At 37.3% G+C, this 17,875-nt stretch overlaps 1 protein-coding gene across 3 annotated transcripts in view; it reads right to left on the bottom strand.

The window, feature by feature from the left end:
• Window positions 1-5,807: 5,807 nt before the first annotated feature.
• The window catches only part of LOC121419808 (ubiquitin carboxyl-terminal hydrolase 25-like), a 53,178-nt gene continuing 41,110 nt past the window's right edge, over window positions 5,808-17,875 (bottom strand). For all 3 annotated transcript variants that reach the window (XM_041614271.1, XM_041614270.1, XM_041614268.1), the window contains exons 17-22: window positions 17,429-17,535; window positions 13,804-13,985; window positions 12,450-12,611; window positions 9,741-9,864; window positions 8,265-8,454; window positions 5,808-6,987 (exon numbers count right to left, since the gene is read on the bottom strand). In XM_041614271.1, the coding sequence (XP_041470205.1) occupies window positions 6,797-6,987; window positions 8,265-8,454; window positions 9,741-9,864; window positions 12,450-12,611; window positions 13,804-13,985; window positions 17,429-17,535 (956 nt within the window). In that variant the 3' untranslated portion in view covers window positions 5,808-6,796. The remainder of the gene's footprint in view (window positions 6,988-8,264; window positions 8,455-9,740; window positions 9,865-12,449; window positions 12,612-13,803; window positions 13,986-17,428; window positions 17,536-17,875) is intronic.

Raw genomic sequence — 17,875 nt, forward strand, 5'->3', positions numbered from 1 at the left:
ACTAATTGGTATTACCTAAAACAGGTTCTCATCAGGTGAAAGGGACACAGTACACGTTCGTGAGGGGGCATTTTCTTGCATAAAAAGGCACTTTTCAGTGCTTCAAAAAGTAGGGGGAATTGTGCCCCCCCCCAGCATACAAAAACATATTTATTTTGGTTCAAACTATTAACATACGCTTAAGAAAAAGGTAAAGCTTAATCCTCTGATAATGTGATTTTTTTTTCTGGATAATTAATAAAATTCACCACTAACCAGAAAATTCCTTCATGTCTTTCATTTGTGTTCATATAGTATTTGTACCGAGCTAAAATGAAAGGGATTTGGAATTGGCAAAATTCAAAGTGAGACGGAGATCGAGAGAGGGAAAGAGTGATGAGAAGTGGGTTGAAAAGAGATGAGAAAGAAATGGAGGGGCACATAATTATGAAGAGATAATTTAGAGGGGGTGGTGAGAGAGCTGGTGTTGGAAGTAGGAACAAAAGGGGTGGAAGAGAAATAAGACGAGATTTTTGGAAACCAGGAGACAGATAACAAGTGGGAAAATAAGAAGGAAATATATGAAAAGTTAAGTTGCAAAAGGGGCTAGGGCCACTCCAAGAAAATCATTTTTTTTATTCTCCCATATTGCAATATTCTTATGCGAAAATGAATTTTCATGATACCCTACCATTAGAAATTCAAAATTGGGTATAAAAGAAATCTACTTATCTTCATATTTTTTAAAGATATTATTTTCCAGAAAAATTATGAATGGACCTAACCCCTTTTGAAAAAAGTGAATTTTCTTTTTTTTAGTTCACTTTTTTATGGGAATTTCAACTTTTCTATGGTATCATCTTATAGAGCTACTAAAATCAATTAAGACATAAAAATCAAATTTGATTAATAATGGACCTAACCCCTTTTAAAAGTAAGCTCTTCATATGTAGGAGAAAGGCGGCACAAAACAACATGTTAAAATGATTTAATGAAAAAAAAAAACAGAGTAAGAAATGCTGGAGAATAAAGGAGACAGGAAACATATTGAACATGATAAACTGGGGCCCGTTTCATCATGAGTTACAAGTATGGTAACTACGAATACCAATCATAATCAAGGTTCCCACGGTTATCACAATAATAGCGATGTTTAAATAGCTCAGTGTAATTCATTATGAAACGGACGCCAGAAGAAAGCAGGCACGGGGATCCATGAAGATTTTTTTTTCACTTCTCGAAAATTGTAACAAGAAATGGCTCTTTTAGTGGTAAAAGTTATTTTTTTTCAGTATTCATACTCAACCAGTGATAATGAATACAATCATTGTAATAACCATTATTTGCCCCCACCCCCACCTTTTTACCTAATCGCGACTTGATCTACTCTTTTCATCTTCCCTTTTAGAATTATCATAGGCCTATAAGACGCAATAAAAACATTGTTTTGTTTTTAAGTGATATCGCTTGTGATATCGATACTTTATAAAGCGCAACGTATCGTCTCAGATTTGCGCTTGCTTGATTCGCTGAATCCTTCGCGTCACGAGCGCGTAACAAAATGAATACATTAATGAATTTTCCAAGTTGACCTTTGTCATTGCGCTGATGTGCGTATTGTCTAATACACGTACAAAACCACAGTTGACGAGGGAGCATCGTACGAAATTAATATTAATGGGGCTTATTTTAGTTTCTAATGGATTAAACAAAATGGCGGTAGCTTCGGGGGCCTGGATTATACACTGTTCCACGACGTGCGCTTATCCGTGTTGGTGATCTTTGGTGTGAACATTTTTCAGCGGATATTTCAAGATTTCACAAAGTTCAGTTTATGCAACTGTACCAGATCTAGATCCTCGATGATATACTGACAATTAAGCCTTGGTTTACAGACTTTCTCATGAAATCAGTGTTTACTGCAACTACTGGCATTTCTCTTTAATATTACTTCTTTTTTTTACAACCGTAGCCCCTGGAATAAATCATCCTATTTCAGACTGATTAAGACCATCATATCACTGATCTTCTCAATGACTCAAACAACTCGTTAAAGGGGAATGAAACCTTTGTAACAAATAGGCTTGTGTAGAAACAGAAAAATCAAAGAATAATGAAGAAAGGTTGAGAAAAATCGGACAAATAAAAAGTTATTAGCATTTGAATATTGCAATCACTAATGCGATGGAGATCCTCACATTGGCAATGCGACAAGGATGTGTGATGTCACTGATGAACAACTTTCCCTTTGGTGGACTATAAAATACCCTCAAAATGTCTCTTTTTGCTTTTTGTTATGTTGATACAAACTCTTTATCCATGATTTATTCTTAAAAAATATGTATTACGTGCCCTCATGTAGACAGAACACATGATTTATGGATAGATGTGATAAAAGAGGCAATTCTAGAGAAATATATACTAAAGTAATGGGGAGAGTTGTTCACAAGTGACATCACACATATTTGTCGCATTGCCAATTCGCTATCTCCATAGCATTAGAGATCGCAATATTCAAATGCTCATAACTTTCTCATTATTTGTCCGATTTTTGTCAAACTTTTGTTGATCTGTTTCTTTGATTTTTCTGTTTTCACACAAGCTATCTTGTTCCAAAGGTTTCATTCTCCTTTAACTTGACCACTCACACAAATTATTGAATAAAAATGTCAGACTTAGAAATAAAATTGATATTTCTTTTATTCCAAAAAAAAGAAACAAGAAGGACATATCCTCCACTATCTTCCAAAAATTAAATGCATTCATACATCTGTTTGAATTTTATTCTTTACAGACAAAATATCCACATGTAGGGTGCCAATTTCATGAAATAAGAATACATGTACTTGTTTTACGTATCTACACTGTCTGTATAAAAGCATCAAATATAATAAGCCTCTTTGTTCACCATGTGGTTAAGTACAAAACTGTCCAGTCGAGAAAAGCACATTCGTTCTTTCATTTAACGTTAACGGTACTCCTGTTTGAGAATAATATCATCTGAATAAATAGAGTAAAATCAAATGGGCAAAACACTGAAAAGTCCATCAAAATCTGATAAAAAATAGCAAAGTTATTGAATTTAAATGTATAGCTATATTTTTGTTTAAGTATGCATGCCATCATAAATATTCATCAGATGAGCTTCTGACTTGGTGTTCACTTTAATCTTTTCTCATTTTGATGTAAGAAATCATGACTATCTACACATCCTTGCATATGTGTCTCCCTTGTAATAAAATAAGTTTCAGCGATAATTATTTATGCGTCAAAGCAAAACTATTTCTACATGCCGGAGGACAACAATGGAATGAATAGAATGTCATATAAAAGAACAAATTAGGAGATACCATCATCGGCTTGCTCATTATGTATTCATGAAGGCATGCTAGAATATTTGACCCAAATAATGTTACACTTTAACACGTCATAGCTTTATTATTCCCTGTCCAATTTTTGATGAAATCTTCAGTGTTTTGTTCATTTGATTTTACCTTGCTAATATAGTTTCTAACTTTGTGCTGAGTACCCTTCATGAAATTCTAAAGTAGCCTGCTGCATTATATCATGATGGTAAAAATCCTCTCAATAAATAACATTAGGTATACAATACATTACCTCTTACAATAAATCAAGGGCGTTTCAATATCAAAGACAACACAACTGCCTCATATTATGACAAATCAGTTTAAGAAATTTATTATACCCAGACTTCACCCCATTAAAGGAGAATCCAAATCCGAGTGAAAAATATAAAATAAATAACTCTGAAAAGCAGGCAGGTTAAATTGAACAAAATTGGACGATCAGTAACAAATTTTGAGTCGTTAAAGGTCAAGTCCACCCCATAGAAATGTTGATTTGAATCAATAAAGAAAAATCCAACAAGCACAATGCTGAAAACCTCATCAAAATCGGGTGTTCAATATTAAAGCGATGACATTTTTAAGTTTCACTTAGTTTTCACAAAACAGTTATATGCACAACTCAGTAACATGCAAATGAGAGAGTCGATGATGTCCATCACTTACTATTTCTTTTGTTTTTATTGTTTAAATTATACAATATTTCAATTTTTACCAATTTAACATTTAGGACCAAATTAACTGAACCACATAATGTTCAACAATGTTAATTACACATGTTCGGGAAGGAATAAAACTCAACTTCACATGAAAAGGGGGAGAATATCAGAATATTTCATATTTCATATAATAAAATACAAAAGAAATAGTGAGTGGGTGACATCATCAGTCCCCTCATTTGCATATCAACCAGGATGTGCATATAACTGTTAAGGGAAATTAAGTGAAAATTTAGAAAGTCATAACTTTCTTATTTTACATCCGATTTTGATGAAATTTTCAGTGTTTTGCTCATTAGATTTTTCTCTTTTTATACAAATCAACTTTTTGTTGGGGTGGACTTTTCCTTTAAAGTAATAAAAAAACAATAATCACTGTACCTATGGAAACTTCAAATTGGACACATAGATTATTTTCCCATTGGGTGATTTCAAGTCGGGTGTTGGTGTTGAGTGTAAAAAGTCATGTCATGCCTCTGCTGCTAGGATGCCAATCGTCTGAACTTTGAGAGAAATCTTGACGATGAAAGTTAGATCAGGGAGACGTCGCAGTAAAATGTCATCATACAGATTGCAAAGCCTAAAATCACTTCAAAGATCTGAAATAGTAAACATTATTGCTCATAAAAATGTATCAAGCTCTAAAGATTTATACTCTGTAAAAGGCAAATTTTACGATGATGTTCATCCCGTTTGTGAGCTTGGGACCGCCGACACCAACAGCGAACAGGAAATCATGATTTTTCCCAGTCCCTGGGGGTTGCTGTTGGTGATTAGGGAAATTACCCATAGATCATCAACACAAGCTGTAATACTTCAACACCATCTCTCGATATAAGCTGCCAGGAAATACTGTTATTGTATAAATGTGTTATTACAAGTTTTATGGATCAGTACCTTGACCCTTTTAGGTAGTTCTTATACAGTGCTTCCCAGTAAAAAGGAAACCATTATTCAGAGTAAATGTTTCCTATCATGACCATAAATTTGCACATGAATTAAAAGATATACTTCTCTTCTTTCATTTGAGACCCATCTCAACGTTCATAATGCACACACAACTGAGTTCTAACAATGAAAAGTGGAGGTACCAAATTTTCATTTGCACGAGCAAATTATGATTTTGAGTGAGTTTTGCTGGCTTTTGAATATCAATCTTTTCTTCGTTCATATGAGACCTTATGCGTAGAATAGGAATGGAGCATGGTCGAGACTAAGTTGCATGAAAACATTCTTGATTTCTACCTATTCGACGGATCGCTGAAAAACAAGCATCGTTTTCTCTAACAAAGCAGCAGATAGGTTCACAGTAGGTTAACAGCACGAACAGCGAACGCTGTTCAGCCCAGGGAAGGAAACCCTTTATGTTGATGACTGGAGTCTATGGCTTTGAGATTTCAATATTACAATATTAATAATGTTGATGAGTTTTATATCAAATGTCTCTCAGTCATTTTAATCGTCGCTACATTTCACAGGGGTGGAGAATATGTTTGAAGGGGACGGGGCGCAGCAGAAAAGGGGGACATCACTTTCTACAATTGAAGGAGAGCAAGCCATTTTCTTGTTTTTCTTGAAGCAGGTCACCCCTCCCCCATTCAATGTTACCTCACCCCTGCCCTGTCTTATCATTTCATATAATCTTGTTTACAAGTTTTACAAAAAGAATTCAAACATAACATTCAAGCCAATCACACTCACCATGCATAAACCAGTAGCCCATTTTTTCTTCAGGATTCTTTATTTTCAAAATAGTAGCCCACTGTCTGCCGCTTATTTGGAAATGCTTGTTTTTCAATGATCCGTCCAACAGCTTGAAATCAAGCATGATTTCATGCAACTTTTTCTTTACAATGTGTCGAACATATTTTATGCAAGAGGCCATAAATATTTTCTTGCAACATCCCATAAAAATAACAAATTTAAAAATTAATGGTATCCCTCGCAACTGCGATGTTGATGCAAATATATATTTCTCTGGAATACAACAATCTCAGAACAAAATTCTAGAAACTAATGATAACTAGGTTTTGAATGGATAGTTACTGCAGTACTGTTGCTACTATTCAATATCTCTAGGACAATATGGGACTAAGGATAAGAATCTATAACCAGGTTTTGTAGGAAGAGTAACTGCACTCTTGGCGCAAATAACAATATCAGAATAACAATCTAGAAACAAATTTAAACTCTGTTTTAAATTCATTTCAGTAACAAATTATGAATACCAATTTTTATTCCTTCTAAAATAAAACAATCTGTTAATAACAACCTCGAGGCTTGAAAGATAACCTGGGGTTAAGATTTCCTTGTCAGATTCCTGACATAGATTTGTTGGCTCTATGCTATGATGAATGATGCTCTTCCCAGTCGGCATGTTGAAATTTCCGACATCCTAACTATTCATCAAAAGCGATCAACAAGTCCATCAACATATCCTCAGTGGGTTTACTGTTGTGGTATCTCCTACAATGTAAAACACTATAAATAATAAAAAGAATAGTTATAAAAATGTCTCGTTTACCCCGGGTAGCCATGCCAGCTCTTATGAACTGATCCCCAAAGAGCCCGGCATAACAAATGCCATCACCATTCTCCATTTAAAATTCTGAGCACCTGGCAAAAAGGCAGTAGGTCCGAATTCTTGTGCCTTTGGTTAAACAAAGAGTTCTGCATGAATCAACAGCTTTATCAAGGATTCCTTGGCAGACTCCTGAACTTGATGGCTCAGTGCTATGATGAAGAATCCTCTTCCCGATTTGCATGTTCAAATTCTCTGATGAGTTGCATGGTCGACCTGAACTGCTGGCCGTGGTTGACTGACCGTTGGGAGCGGACGGGACGAGGGGTCTTGACGGTCTGACCGTCAGATCCGCCATCAAGGAGCCGGGATAAGAGATCTTGCAGTTTGTCCTGCAGTTTACCTGGAACACAGAGAAAGAAAAAAAAAACCTTCATAATAATACTTGTGAGAACATGGTCTTGTTCACCTTACAGTATCTGTCATTCAATGAATTACTAACTGAATGAAAATGAAAACAAGTGAATTAAATTACACTTTGAATATCTCAATCAAAAATTCAGTCTATATCCTTGTCAAAATCTTACCTCTGTAAAGATTGATAAGTTTCTTTTGGAACCCATTCCCTCCCCCAGGTCTACCACCTTTCCTTGCTTTTATCTCATTAAGTTACACCATTTTCAACACACCAGTAACATCAGGTCTGAGTAGAAGACCACTGAGATCGATCTCTTTTAAAGCCTCAACATGGATTAGATAAGCAAGCATCCCCCAACCCCACCTCTCCCCTTTGCTTGGTCCAGGTGGGTGTTTCATAAAGCTGTTTGTAAGTTAAGAGCGACTTTCAGAACGACTGGTGATCCTTTCTTATGGCAAATGGTATATTCATTAGCGATGGTTTTGCGCGTAAGAAAGAATCACCAGTCGCTCTTAACTTACGAACAGCTTTATGAAATGGCCCCCCAGTTCTACCCCACCCCAATTCATTATCCCTTTTCTTCAAATGCAAAAAAAAAAATACAAGTGAGATCATGTCCAAGATAGTAGCACCATCATGAATGGATCCCTTTCCTAGCCTGAACTTGGATGAGAAGAAAGTACCCCCCCCCCATCCAGCCCTCCAGCTCAAGATTCAAGATAATTGATTGTCATGCATAAGAATACACAAAATTTGCTTTTGGGCATAAAGTTACAAACATGAATACAATAAACAATTGTATAAACAATACATTTGACAAATAATCATGACTGATAAAATTTGTATTGCACAACTGAACGAGAAGAAAAGAGAGAGAAGGAAAGGGGGAGAATGAGATCATAGAGGACAGATGACAAAAAATAGAAGTTAAGAAAAGAAGAGAAGTCAGAGAGAAATAGGACAGTGCAATTGTGCAACCTACTTGCACATTACCAGTCACACATCTCTAACACCCGTGTACACATCCTACCAGGGAACGATACATTATCTAATGCTCTCTGGCCAAAACAGGCAAACAGGTGTCAAAGACGTACGACTGGCTCCTCCACACAGCAACCCCCACACCAGAGTACCCTTCTGTTGTGACCGCAATCATCATGCAACAACTACCCAGTGTTCAAAAGAACCACGCCCTTCCCTTCCCTTCTCTGGCCTTCACTCTTCCATCTGGTCAAGTATAAACCCATGCTCGATACACTCACCTGGGAGGTCATGCCCAAGATAGGAGCACCACCTAGACCTGATCTCTTCCACGGCCTGCGCATCTTCTCCTGGGTTGGAACTAAGAAGGCTTGTACAAGGCACGACCAGCTCACTCATGATCTGCAGACTTGCGCTGGCATCCGCCTCTTCTCCCGCATCAAAAGTCGTGGCACACTGCTCGTTGAGTTGCTGAAATGGATCATAAGGTTTGATTGAAGTGAGTTGAATAATCAAGCGAGTTTTCAGAGAACATAAGGCAAGATAATAATCCATGTAACTCTGCCTTGGTTGAATCTCTGGAGACCACGGATCCCTGTTGGTCTGCTGAAAAATCTGACTTACAGATGATGATTGCTACATCCTGCGTAAACTGCTCTCAAAAAATTGCTTCAACTCGCGTAATGTTCAACTTTGAAAACGAGAACTTATGCAAAGTTGACTGTAATGATAGAGGAAAGTCATCAAGTGCATAATAACTGGCGAAGTTCTGTGAAAAGCTTTACAAGACCACAGATATTTACAAGTACTCTGCAATTATTAGTATGTCATCTTCTAAACCACCTGTAATGACCGCACAGAAACGTTACCGCTAACAATGCGCTAACAGAGGCCCTGTTACAACCGGTAATGTGGCAGCGATGCCTAATGTTACAATAATGCATTACTTACGAATTGAAATAAATGTTTTCATTTCACCATCCGAAAGATGTGACTGGGCTTACTGTAAGCTCTCTGTTAGGCTAACAACATTTATGTGCAGCCGGCACTGGTGGGGGGGGGGTAAATTCACCCATTCCCCTCCCTTGCAATCCCCCAACCCCAAGGCCTGCATAAAACTAATGATTGCCCAATATAGCAGCCCAATGTCACAAAACACACCATTTTTATTCAAATCTTGAAATATCTTTCGATAGTAAGTTCAATAAAATCTGTCAAGAGACAAAATGCATCTTCATTTCTGTGCAAAGTTTCCACTGATTTGATTTTCACACCCAAGATCTTTACAAGATGGGACTAAGATTGAAGTCCCATACACCCCATGTAATTCTGTTAAATAAAAGCGGGTTATTGTTATTATTGTAAAAGTTGATCTTAAAAGCCTATTTCCTACAAAAAGAGGAAAAAAATCCATAGAGGGTCCAATGAGAATGGGGTTCAGCCAGTGAATAGAACATGAACCAGCTGGAACACGGGTCGTGTGGTCCAGTGGTTAGAGCATTGGACTCATAACCGCAAGGTTGTGAGTTTGAATCCCCACTCTGCGATTGTCTCCACTTTGATAGAAAAAAGACCAGAGAGTGATATCTGTCGTCTATAACGTCAGCCACTATGACTGAACCTAGATGTAAAATGTTTCCTCGGTAACTGGTTATATACCAGCTTGGGGTTTACCAGCAAAAGCTGTCCTGTCGAGTTCCTACGGGAGTTACCATGAACAGAAAAAGAAACAGAACGGAATTTAAGCCCTGACTTACTATCAAACAATGTCTCCTGTAGTATTCTAGTAGTTTGTTATCCATTCTCTTGTTTGTTTGGGATGGATCGAAGGTTTCGTTGAGTTTACAGGCATGTATAAAATATGGCATTGCATCTTGATACCTACAATGACAAAAAAAAATATCGAGGGAAACATAAACAGCATATAATGTGATAAAATCTCAAAGTCAAGATGAAATACACATAGGGGAAGGCGGGGTAAGTTGTGACAGTTTTTACTTTTTGCATGTTAGAATTGATATGATTAATAATCTTGTCGAAATAAGTACCTTGCCTTGAAATTTAATTCTTCTGAAATATTTTCCACCTATATATAACTTTCTATCCCCACACTGAAATTCATCGTGACCTTTGAAAAAAATGATGTCAAATGGCTCAACTTGCCCCATATATGGGGTAAGTTGAGCCACAAAAACTATGTACAAAATGTATGGGGGAGAACCAGCATGTCAATTTTTTGTTTAAAGTCTTTTCATTTGCTAATTCTCTATAAATACTAACATCCTGTAAAAGGAAAAGAGCAGTCATGTAAATTTGCTCCTTTCAGCCTGCATTTCAATCGATTTTTATGGTTTGTTTTTTAAGATACATTACCATAGGAATTACCATGGCTCAACTTGCCCCATGCTGTTTGGCTCAACTTACCCCAGTCCCAACTTAGTGCGATAATTTTGTATCCACACATTTATTATGCATCCATCATATAAAAGACTATGACAAGAATGAAGATCCATACCTGGACTAATAATGTTGTTATCATGTCTTTATTATATTTAAAGACGTGTGTGTTTATAAAGCACTTATCTATTTCACACTCTTTTTTACTTTTTGGCTGAAATTCATATTTTTCCCTCTAAAAAACTACTTTTTGTTTCAAAGTTGGAAACAATGAGGTGGGGTTAGGGGTTATGCTATGGGTCATCAATACATGGCATCACCACAATGTCTGACTCATTCATTATTGGCCTGGGGCTGGTGGCTCAACTTGCCCCTATGCTCAACTTACCCCGCCTACATGTAGCATGATTACTCAAAAACACTAAGAGGCAATGACTTTAGAAATTAGAATGATGCTTAAAGTGATGCTACAGTGACATTAAAAAAGGATGAGTATTGTCATTTTTTTAACAGAAATCTCTGTAAAGACGGGCTAGCGTATTGTGCATGAACATTTGAATTCAAGAAATTAACGCAATCTTGCTCCTTTGCTACACTCCCTGGCGGAATGGATTTTCATTATTTAAATGAGATGACAGTGCTTGACATTGTTGTCATCATCATCATCACCATCATCATCATCATCATTATAATCATCATTATAATCATCATTATAATAATCATTATCATTATAATCATCATCATAATCATCATTATAATCATCATTATAATAATCATTATAATAATCATTATCATCATCATCATCATTATAATCATCATTATAATCATCATTATAATAATCATTATCATCATCATCATTATAATCATCATTATAATAATCATTATCATCATCATCATCATTATAATCATCATTATAATCATCATTATAATCATCATTATCATCATTATCACCATCATTATCATCATCATTATAATCATCATTATAATCATCATCATCATCATCATCACCATCATAATCATCATTATCATCATCATCACTATCATCATCAATCATCATCACCACCGCATGGGCGCGTCATGGTCTAGTGGTTCTGACTCTTGCATTTCAAACATAGTGTCGTGGGTTCGAATTCTAGCCATGGCGTGTTTTCCTTCAGCAAGAAATTTATCCACAATGTGCTGCACTCAACCCAGTTGAGGTGAATGGGTACCCGGTAGGATTAAGTCCTTAAATGCTTGAGCACCTAGGCAGCCCAGCTAAAGCCGGGGTAATAATAGCAGGGCCCGCTGGGAGAACAGTTTTCAGAACTGAAGTGGCTACCCTGGGCAAATATACCGCTATTATTATTACTATTATTACCACCACCATCATCATCATCATCACCATAATCATCATCATCATCACCAATATCATCACCATTATCATCATCACGATCATCATCATCATCACTGTCAATCATCACCATAATCATCATCATCATCACCAATATCACCATCATCATCACCGTGAATCATCACCATAATCATCATCATTATCATCGTCATCATCATCACCACCACCACAATCATCACCATAATCATCATAATCATCATTATCATCATCATAATCATCATTATAATCATCATCATTATCATCATCATCATCATCATAATCATCACCATCAATCATCATCACTTTCATCATTATCATCATCATCACTATCATCATCAATCACCACCATAATCATAATAATCAATATCATCATCATCATCATCATCATCATTGTAATCATCATCATTATCATCATCACCATAATCATCATCATCATCATAGTCATCATCCTCATCAATCATCATCATCATTATCATCATCAGCATCATCACTATCATCATCACCATCACCAAAATCATCACCATAATCATCATCATCACTATCACCATCATCGCTATCATCATTATAATCATCATTATCATAATTATAATCATCACATCATAATCATTATCACCATTAATCATCACCATAATCATCATCATCGCTATCATCATCATCACCACCACCACTATCATCGTCATCATGTGGCATTACTTACATTCCTTGTCTGAGGCACAACGAGATGCCGTGATTGAAGAATGAAGCCGTCCTGACGAAGGTGCTGTAATCTGACTGCCATTGCTTCAACTGAGAGTGGACATTCCGGTAGTCTTGGTCACTCTCAAGCTTACGCTGGGCAATCTTACCTATCGCTTGACTCCTGAAGAATGAGGTGGAGAAAGAAGAAAAAAACTTAAAGGCATAGGCTAGCATTGCAAAGGTCTTTTATCAAAAAAGAAATACTGAACTTTTGATTCATGTTGTACTTAGTGTCAGGGAACAATTTTGCTTTGCAAATATGAATAGCATTTTTGGTCATGAGAGGAAAGTTCTCAATTAAGTAATGTACAGTCCTGTGTAAAAATATGCTATACAAAAGACTTTATGCATAGCAGTCTTTCAAAAATGTGGAGCAAAGTGCGATGCGATACCAGGAAAATTATTCCCTGAGTGTTGTTCATATGGTTGAAAACGCATCCAGGAAAACACGATCTAATTCATGCAGACTCATTCAGTGAACTTTCACAGAAAAAATTTCACTTTCACTGAAAACATTATCATTTACTACATCTCCTGAGGAGACTGATATAACACATGCTGGTGGATGGGATGAAATTTATACCCCTTTCATAAACCCATCCTCCAATTAACCGCCTAAGAGTAATGCGGATAATTTCAATGAAAATTGCATTCACAAACTCTGAAAATAATCCGCACTAATTTTTTACGAGCGCCCGACCTGAAAAAGGCGGATAATTGTCATGGCAACTGCACACGCCCCCTCCGATGGGGTTGCGTTGCAAAAGGGTGACATTGGTCCCGAACCTGCTATTATGCGGATAATTGCAGCTTCAAAATAATGCGGATAACTCTGGTCCTCCTCCGATTTTACGACCAAATTATGCTGCTATTATCCGCATAATTGGGTTTATGAAAGGGGTATAAGATAGTGTGTCAGGTCACTGCATATTTCACATTTTTTAAAAACAACTTATTATTTTTCAGGCACAATCTTTTCCTGCGCTTCATTTTTATAACACATCACAGACACAGGTCACAAGTAGGACCTTGCAGCTCAGATTTGTCAAAGTCAAATCAATGTTGACCTATGTTTTTTAAGTACCTGAATGAGAATAAGAGAGAAGGAAGACAGAATAACCAAGTAAATAAGGGAAATATAAGTAGATGCAATTTTGAAATGTTTGGCTTCCCATAGTTATAACCCGAAGATACAGTTGATCTAGACTTCAGAATAGGGCATCGTGCTTTTCAAGGAAAGTGCACCCACTGGGATTAATAGCCTGCAAAAACAAATTCTGGACCATTTTACACGAATCCAATAACTAACTTACCTCAGATCATCTGACGCTAATCCTAAGTCTTTGAGTTGTATTAGTATACTCTGTTGCATGAGGCCATTAGCAGCGTTGTTTCTCAGGAGATAGACAGCAAACGATTCTAACCTTGCATCAGAATCAGGGGGGTCCTCAGACAAGGCAAGCTCCTGACATCTCTTCAGTTCACGTGCATACATCTAAAAGACCAATGGTAAATTTAACATGGCATTTAAATGAGGACATCAGCATGCTGCATGACAAAATAATGATATAGGATTTGTATAGTGCACGTATCCACTAAGTTAGGTGCTCTAGGCACTCCTATATCACCCCGGCTAAGCTAGTCCACCGATTCCGGTGCTCACAGCTTTTTGAGGAATTGCTTCCTGCCAGTACCCATTTCCCTCACCTGGATTGAGTGCAGCAGAATGTGGGTAAATTTCTTGTTGAAGGAAATCACGCCATGGCTGGGATTCGAACCCACGTCCTTCAGATTGAAAGATAACTCTTAACCACTAGACCAAGACACACCCACAAATGATGCAATCTATAGAGGCTTTATCGGAGGCTGTTTGATAAAGCTATTCAAAGCTTATGCATGAGTCTACACATGACTATTAATCTGCCCGGGGAGACGCGATAGCTCAGTCGGTAGAGAGGGGGATTCGTATTCCGGTGACCCGGGTTCGATTCCCACTTGGTGCGCTAGTGCCCTTTGGTAAGGCATTAATCCTCAGTACCAGGTCCTCCGGAGAGGACCTTAAGCCGTCAGTCCTCTGGTTGCTTGCTTACAAGCATTCATGCTTTCTTAGCAATCAGGTAAAAAATCAACACCAAATCAAACTACTTCCGCGATTGTTCATACCACCATACTAGCCTTCAAACATCATTCGATTCAGTTTTGTTTTGTCTACAGGGATTACATGTCATAGCAAAAGATGCTGATGAAGAATACAGCTACAGTTGTCCTCAAAATTATTCATACCCTTGTTAATTTTTATGATTTTTTATTTTTGTGATGAAATGAATGCATTTTGTCAAGTGTGTATATCAGTTATATGTGACCAACATGTGAAAGAATAACAACAATACACAATTCAAGAAATTCATCATTTCAGGGGTATTTTATTCATGGATTTTCAAAAAATGCCATGTTCAAAATTATTCATACCCTAGGTTTACTGAGTCCAATGTCTTTCTTTAATAGTCAATAGCATAGCCTTTGTTTCTTATGACTGCTTCTAGACGGTTCTTGTACGTGTCCACAAGCTTCCTGCATGTCTTCTGGGGGATGTTGGCCCACTCTTCCTTGGCAAAAGCCTCAAGCTGGGACAGGTTGGTCGGTTTCCTAGCCAACACTCTGGTCTTCAAGTCTCGCCACAAGTTCTCAATTGGATTCAGGTCAGGACTCTGACTTGGCCATTCGAGGACGTTGACATCATTGTCCTTGAACCATTTCTTCACTACCTTGGCGGTATGTTTTGGATCATTGTCCTGCTGGTACTTCCAATTAGGGCCAAGCTGGAGTTTCTCAGCGGATTCCTTCACGTTTTCATCAAGGATCGTGATGTAATCCTCCTTTCTCATGATTCCTTGGACCTTGACAAGGTTGCCTGTGCCACTGGAAGAGAAGCATCCCCATAGCATTATGTTTCCACCACCATGCTTGACGGTGGGCACAGTGTTCTTTGGAGTGTATGCTTCTCCTTTTTTCCTCCAGACGTATTCAACATCCATATGGCCAAATAACTCCAACTTTGTCTCATCAGACCACAGGATGGTTGACCAAAAGCTGGAATCTTGCTTTAGATGACCTTTAGCAAAGGCTAGGCGAGCCTCCAGATGCTTCTTCCTGAGCAGCGGGGTCTTCCGAGGCCTACGTCCATGGAGACCTCCTCTGTGCAAGACTCGCTCAATAGTGGACCGTGACACCTTCGTCCCTGCCTGGTCAAGCGTTCAAAGTAGGGCCTTGGTTGTGGTCCGGGGGTTGTTGTTGACCTCTCGGCAGATTTTCCTGGCAAGTTTGGGGGACACCTTTCTCTTCCTGCCACGCCCACAGAGGTTTTTAACAGTATTGAACTTCTTGTGCTTGTTGATAATGCTCTGCACGGTTGCCACAGGGACATCATATTGCTTCGAAATGGCCTTATAACCCTTTCCTTCAATGTGGGCACGCACAAGACGTTGCCGTAGGTCCTCACTGAGCTCCTTCTTCTTGGCCATGATGATCAGAAACTGAGAATGACCAGAACACGTTTCCTCTATTTATAGTCTTATGGAAAGATGCTATGTGTTTGACAATAGTTTAACATTTGGTCAACAAAAAAAGTATTTAATCCATTGGAACATCTTGAAATAACTATAGGACAAAGATTAACACATTCTCAGGAAAGGAAAACAATGGATACTATGAAGAAAGAACATTTTTGTTGAGGTATTGTCAGGGGTATGAATAATTCTGAACATGAGGGAAAAATAACTTTTGGACTTATCTATTATTATGCAAATGAAGTTTAGCCAACTCATATGTGGATTTGTGCATAGCAACAAGTAGACAAAAGATACACAGGAAGTACCAACATCATAGCTTTTACAAAGGAAGAATCTAACAAAGACTGTTATTTTCAATGGGGTATGAATAATTTTGAGGACAACTGTATATGCTGTGAAAAATAATGGCATGACTGAGACAGGTGTGGAACGAGCTTACTCTGTGCTGTATCACAATACTATATTATAATGATAGCACTGACATTGTGAGAGTTACCTGTATGCATCTATTAATGCAAACATTGTCATTTCTTCAAAATTTAACTACTTTTTATCAACTCCATGAAGACACAAGAAGAATGTACATTATGTGCTCACAGAGGGCAGCATTGAATTAGCATAAATACCATCCTCTAGTCAAAGATAAATGAAAGTAGTTGCAGTAAACACTGATTACACGAGAAAGTGTGTGAAACCAAGCTTAATTGTCAGTATATCATTGAGGATCTAGATCTGGTACAGTTACATAAACTGAACTTTGTGCTGAAAAATGTTCACACTGAAGATCACCAACACAGATAAGCACACGTGGGACAGTGTATTATTATTGCTTTGAATGTCGGCCCGACACTTGAGCCAAATCCCGTGCTTATTTGCTAATTTCTCAGCAATCACATAATTTCTTCCAGAATCCTTTGGCACATATTTTTCATTTATACAAAGACACTTTGGTGGTCATTTCATTGGATTCTGTACGAACTCATTTTGAAATTGTTACAACTGGAATTTAGCTTTAACCTTTAAAATCTTTTATCTTTTTTTTTTCTTGTACAATTATGTGCAAAAGAGATTATTTCTATCCTGTTCAGGGAAAAAGTCATCTTTTACACATTTGTCGATTGATATGTTTTTTTCCCCTCTGTATTCACATTGTTATGGAAGAGATATATTATTGGGCAGTTAACTTCATTGTAATAATTCTTAAAACTTGTAATCTCATTGATACTGATATACTTATTTGCATCGTATACATGTATAAAATCTTGATTTATATGAATTGTGATTGTAAACTTATTGATTTTTAAAGAGAAAGAAAATAAAATATAAAAAAATAAATTTGTCTCTGTTGGGTGCAAAATTGTACACTAACCTGCTGCACTGCTGCCTCTGGGCCACCTTCTCCAAAGAAAGGAGCAGTGGTGACAGGACTCTTTGGTGTTCTAGGACTCTTAGGGGTCTTGGGCCTGGTCTCTGGATCTGAATAGGAATAGAGTAGATGGAAATGCTCCACAGTTATCGCAATCTACATAGAACTTTAATCAGGTAAGGTGAACAAAATACATTAAGGCCTGTATTCTGAAGTCAGGTTTAACTTGGTCTAAAATTTAGAACATGGTCTAAAATTATGGGAAGCCAAAAGTGTCAACATTTTTCATAAGTCATATGTTTTTTTACATTTACTGTACTCTTTCCTGATTCTTCAATGGTGAAGACAATCATATATTTATACTTCCTTAACAATTATGAATGATTTGAGGGCCAAATGAGCTGAAATATGATATCTCTACTGTTAGTGACTTATGTAACAATTGGCTAT

Source organism: Lytechinus variegatus, chromosome 8, assembly GCF_018143015.1.
Source record: "Lytechinus variegatus isolate NC3 chromosome 8, Lvar_3.0, whole genome shotgun sequence".
Classification (NCBI taxonomy): domain Eukaryota; kingdom Metazoa; phylum Echinodermata; class Echinoidea; order Temnopleuroida; family Toxopneustidae; genus Lytechinus; species Lytechinus variegatus.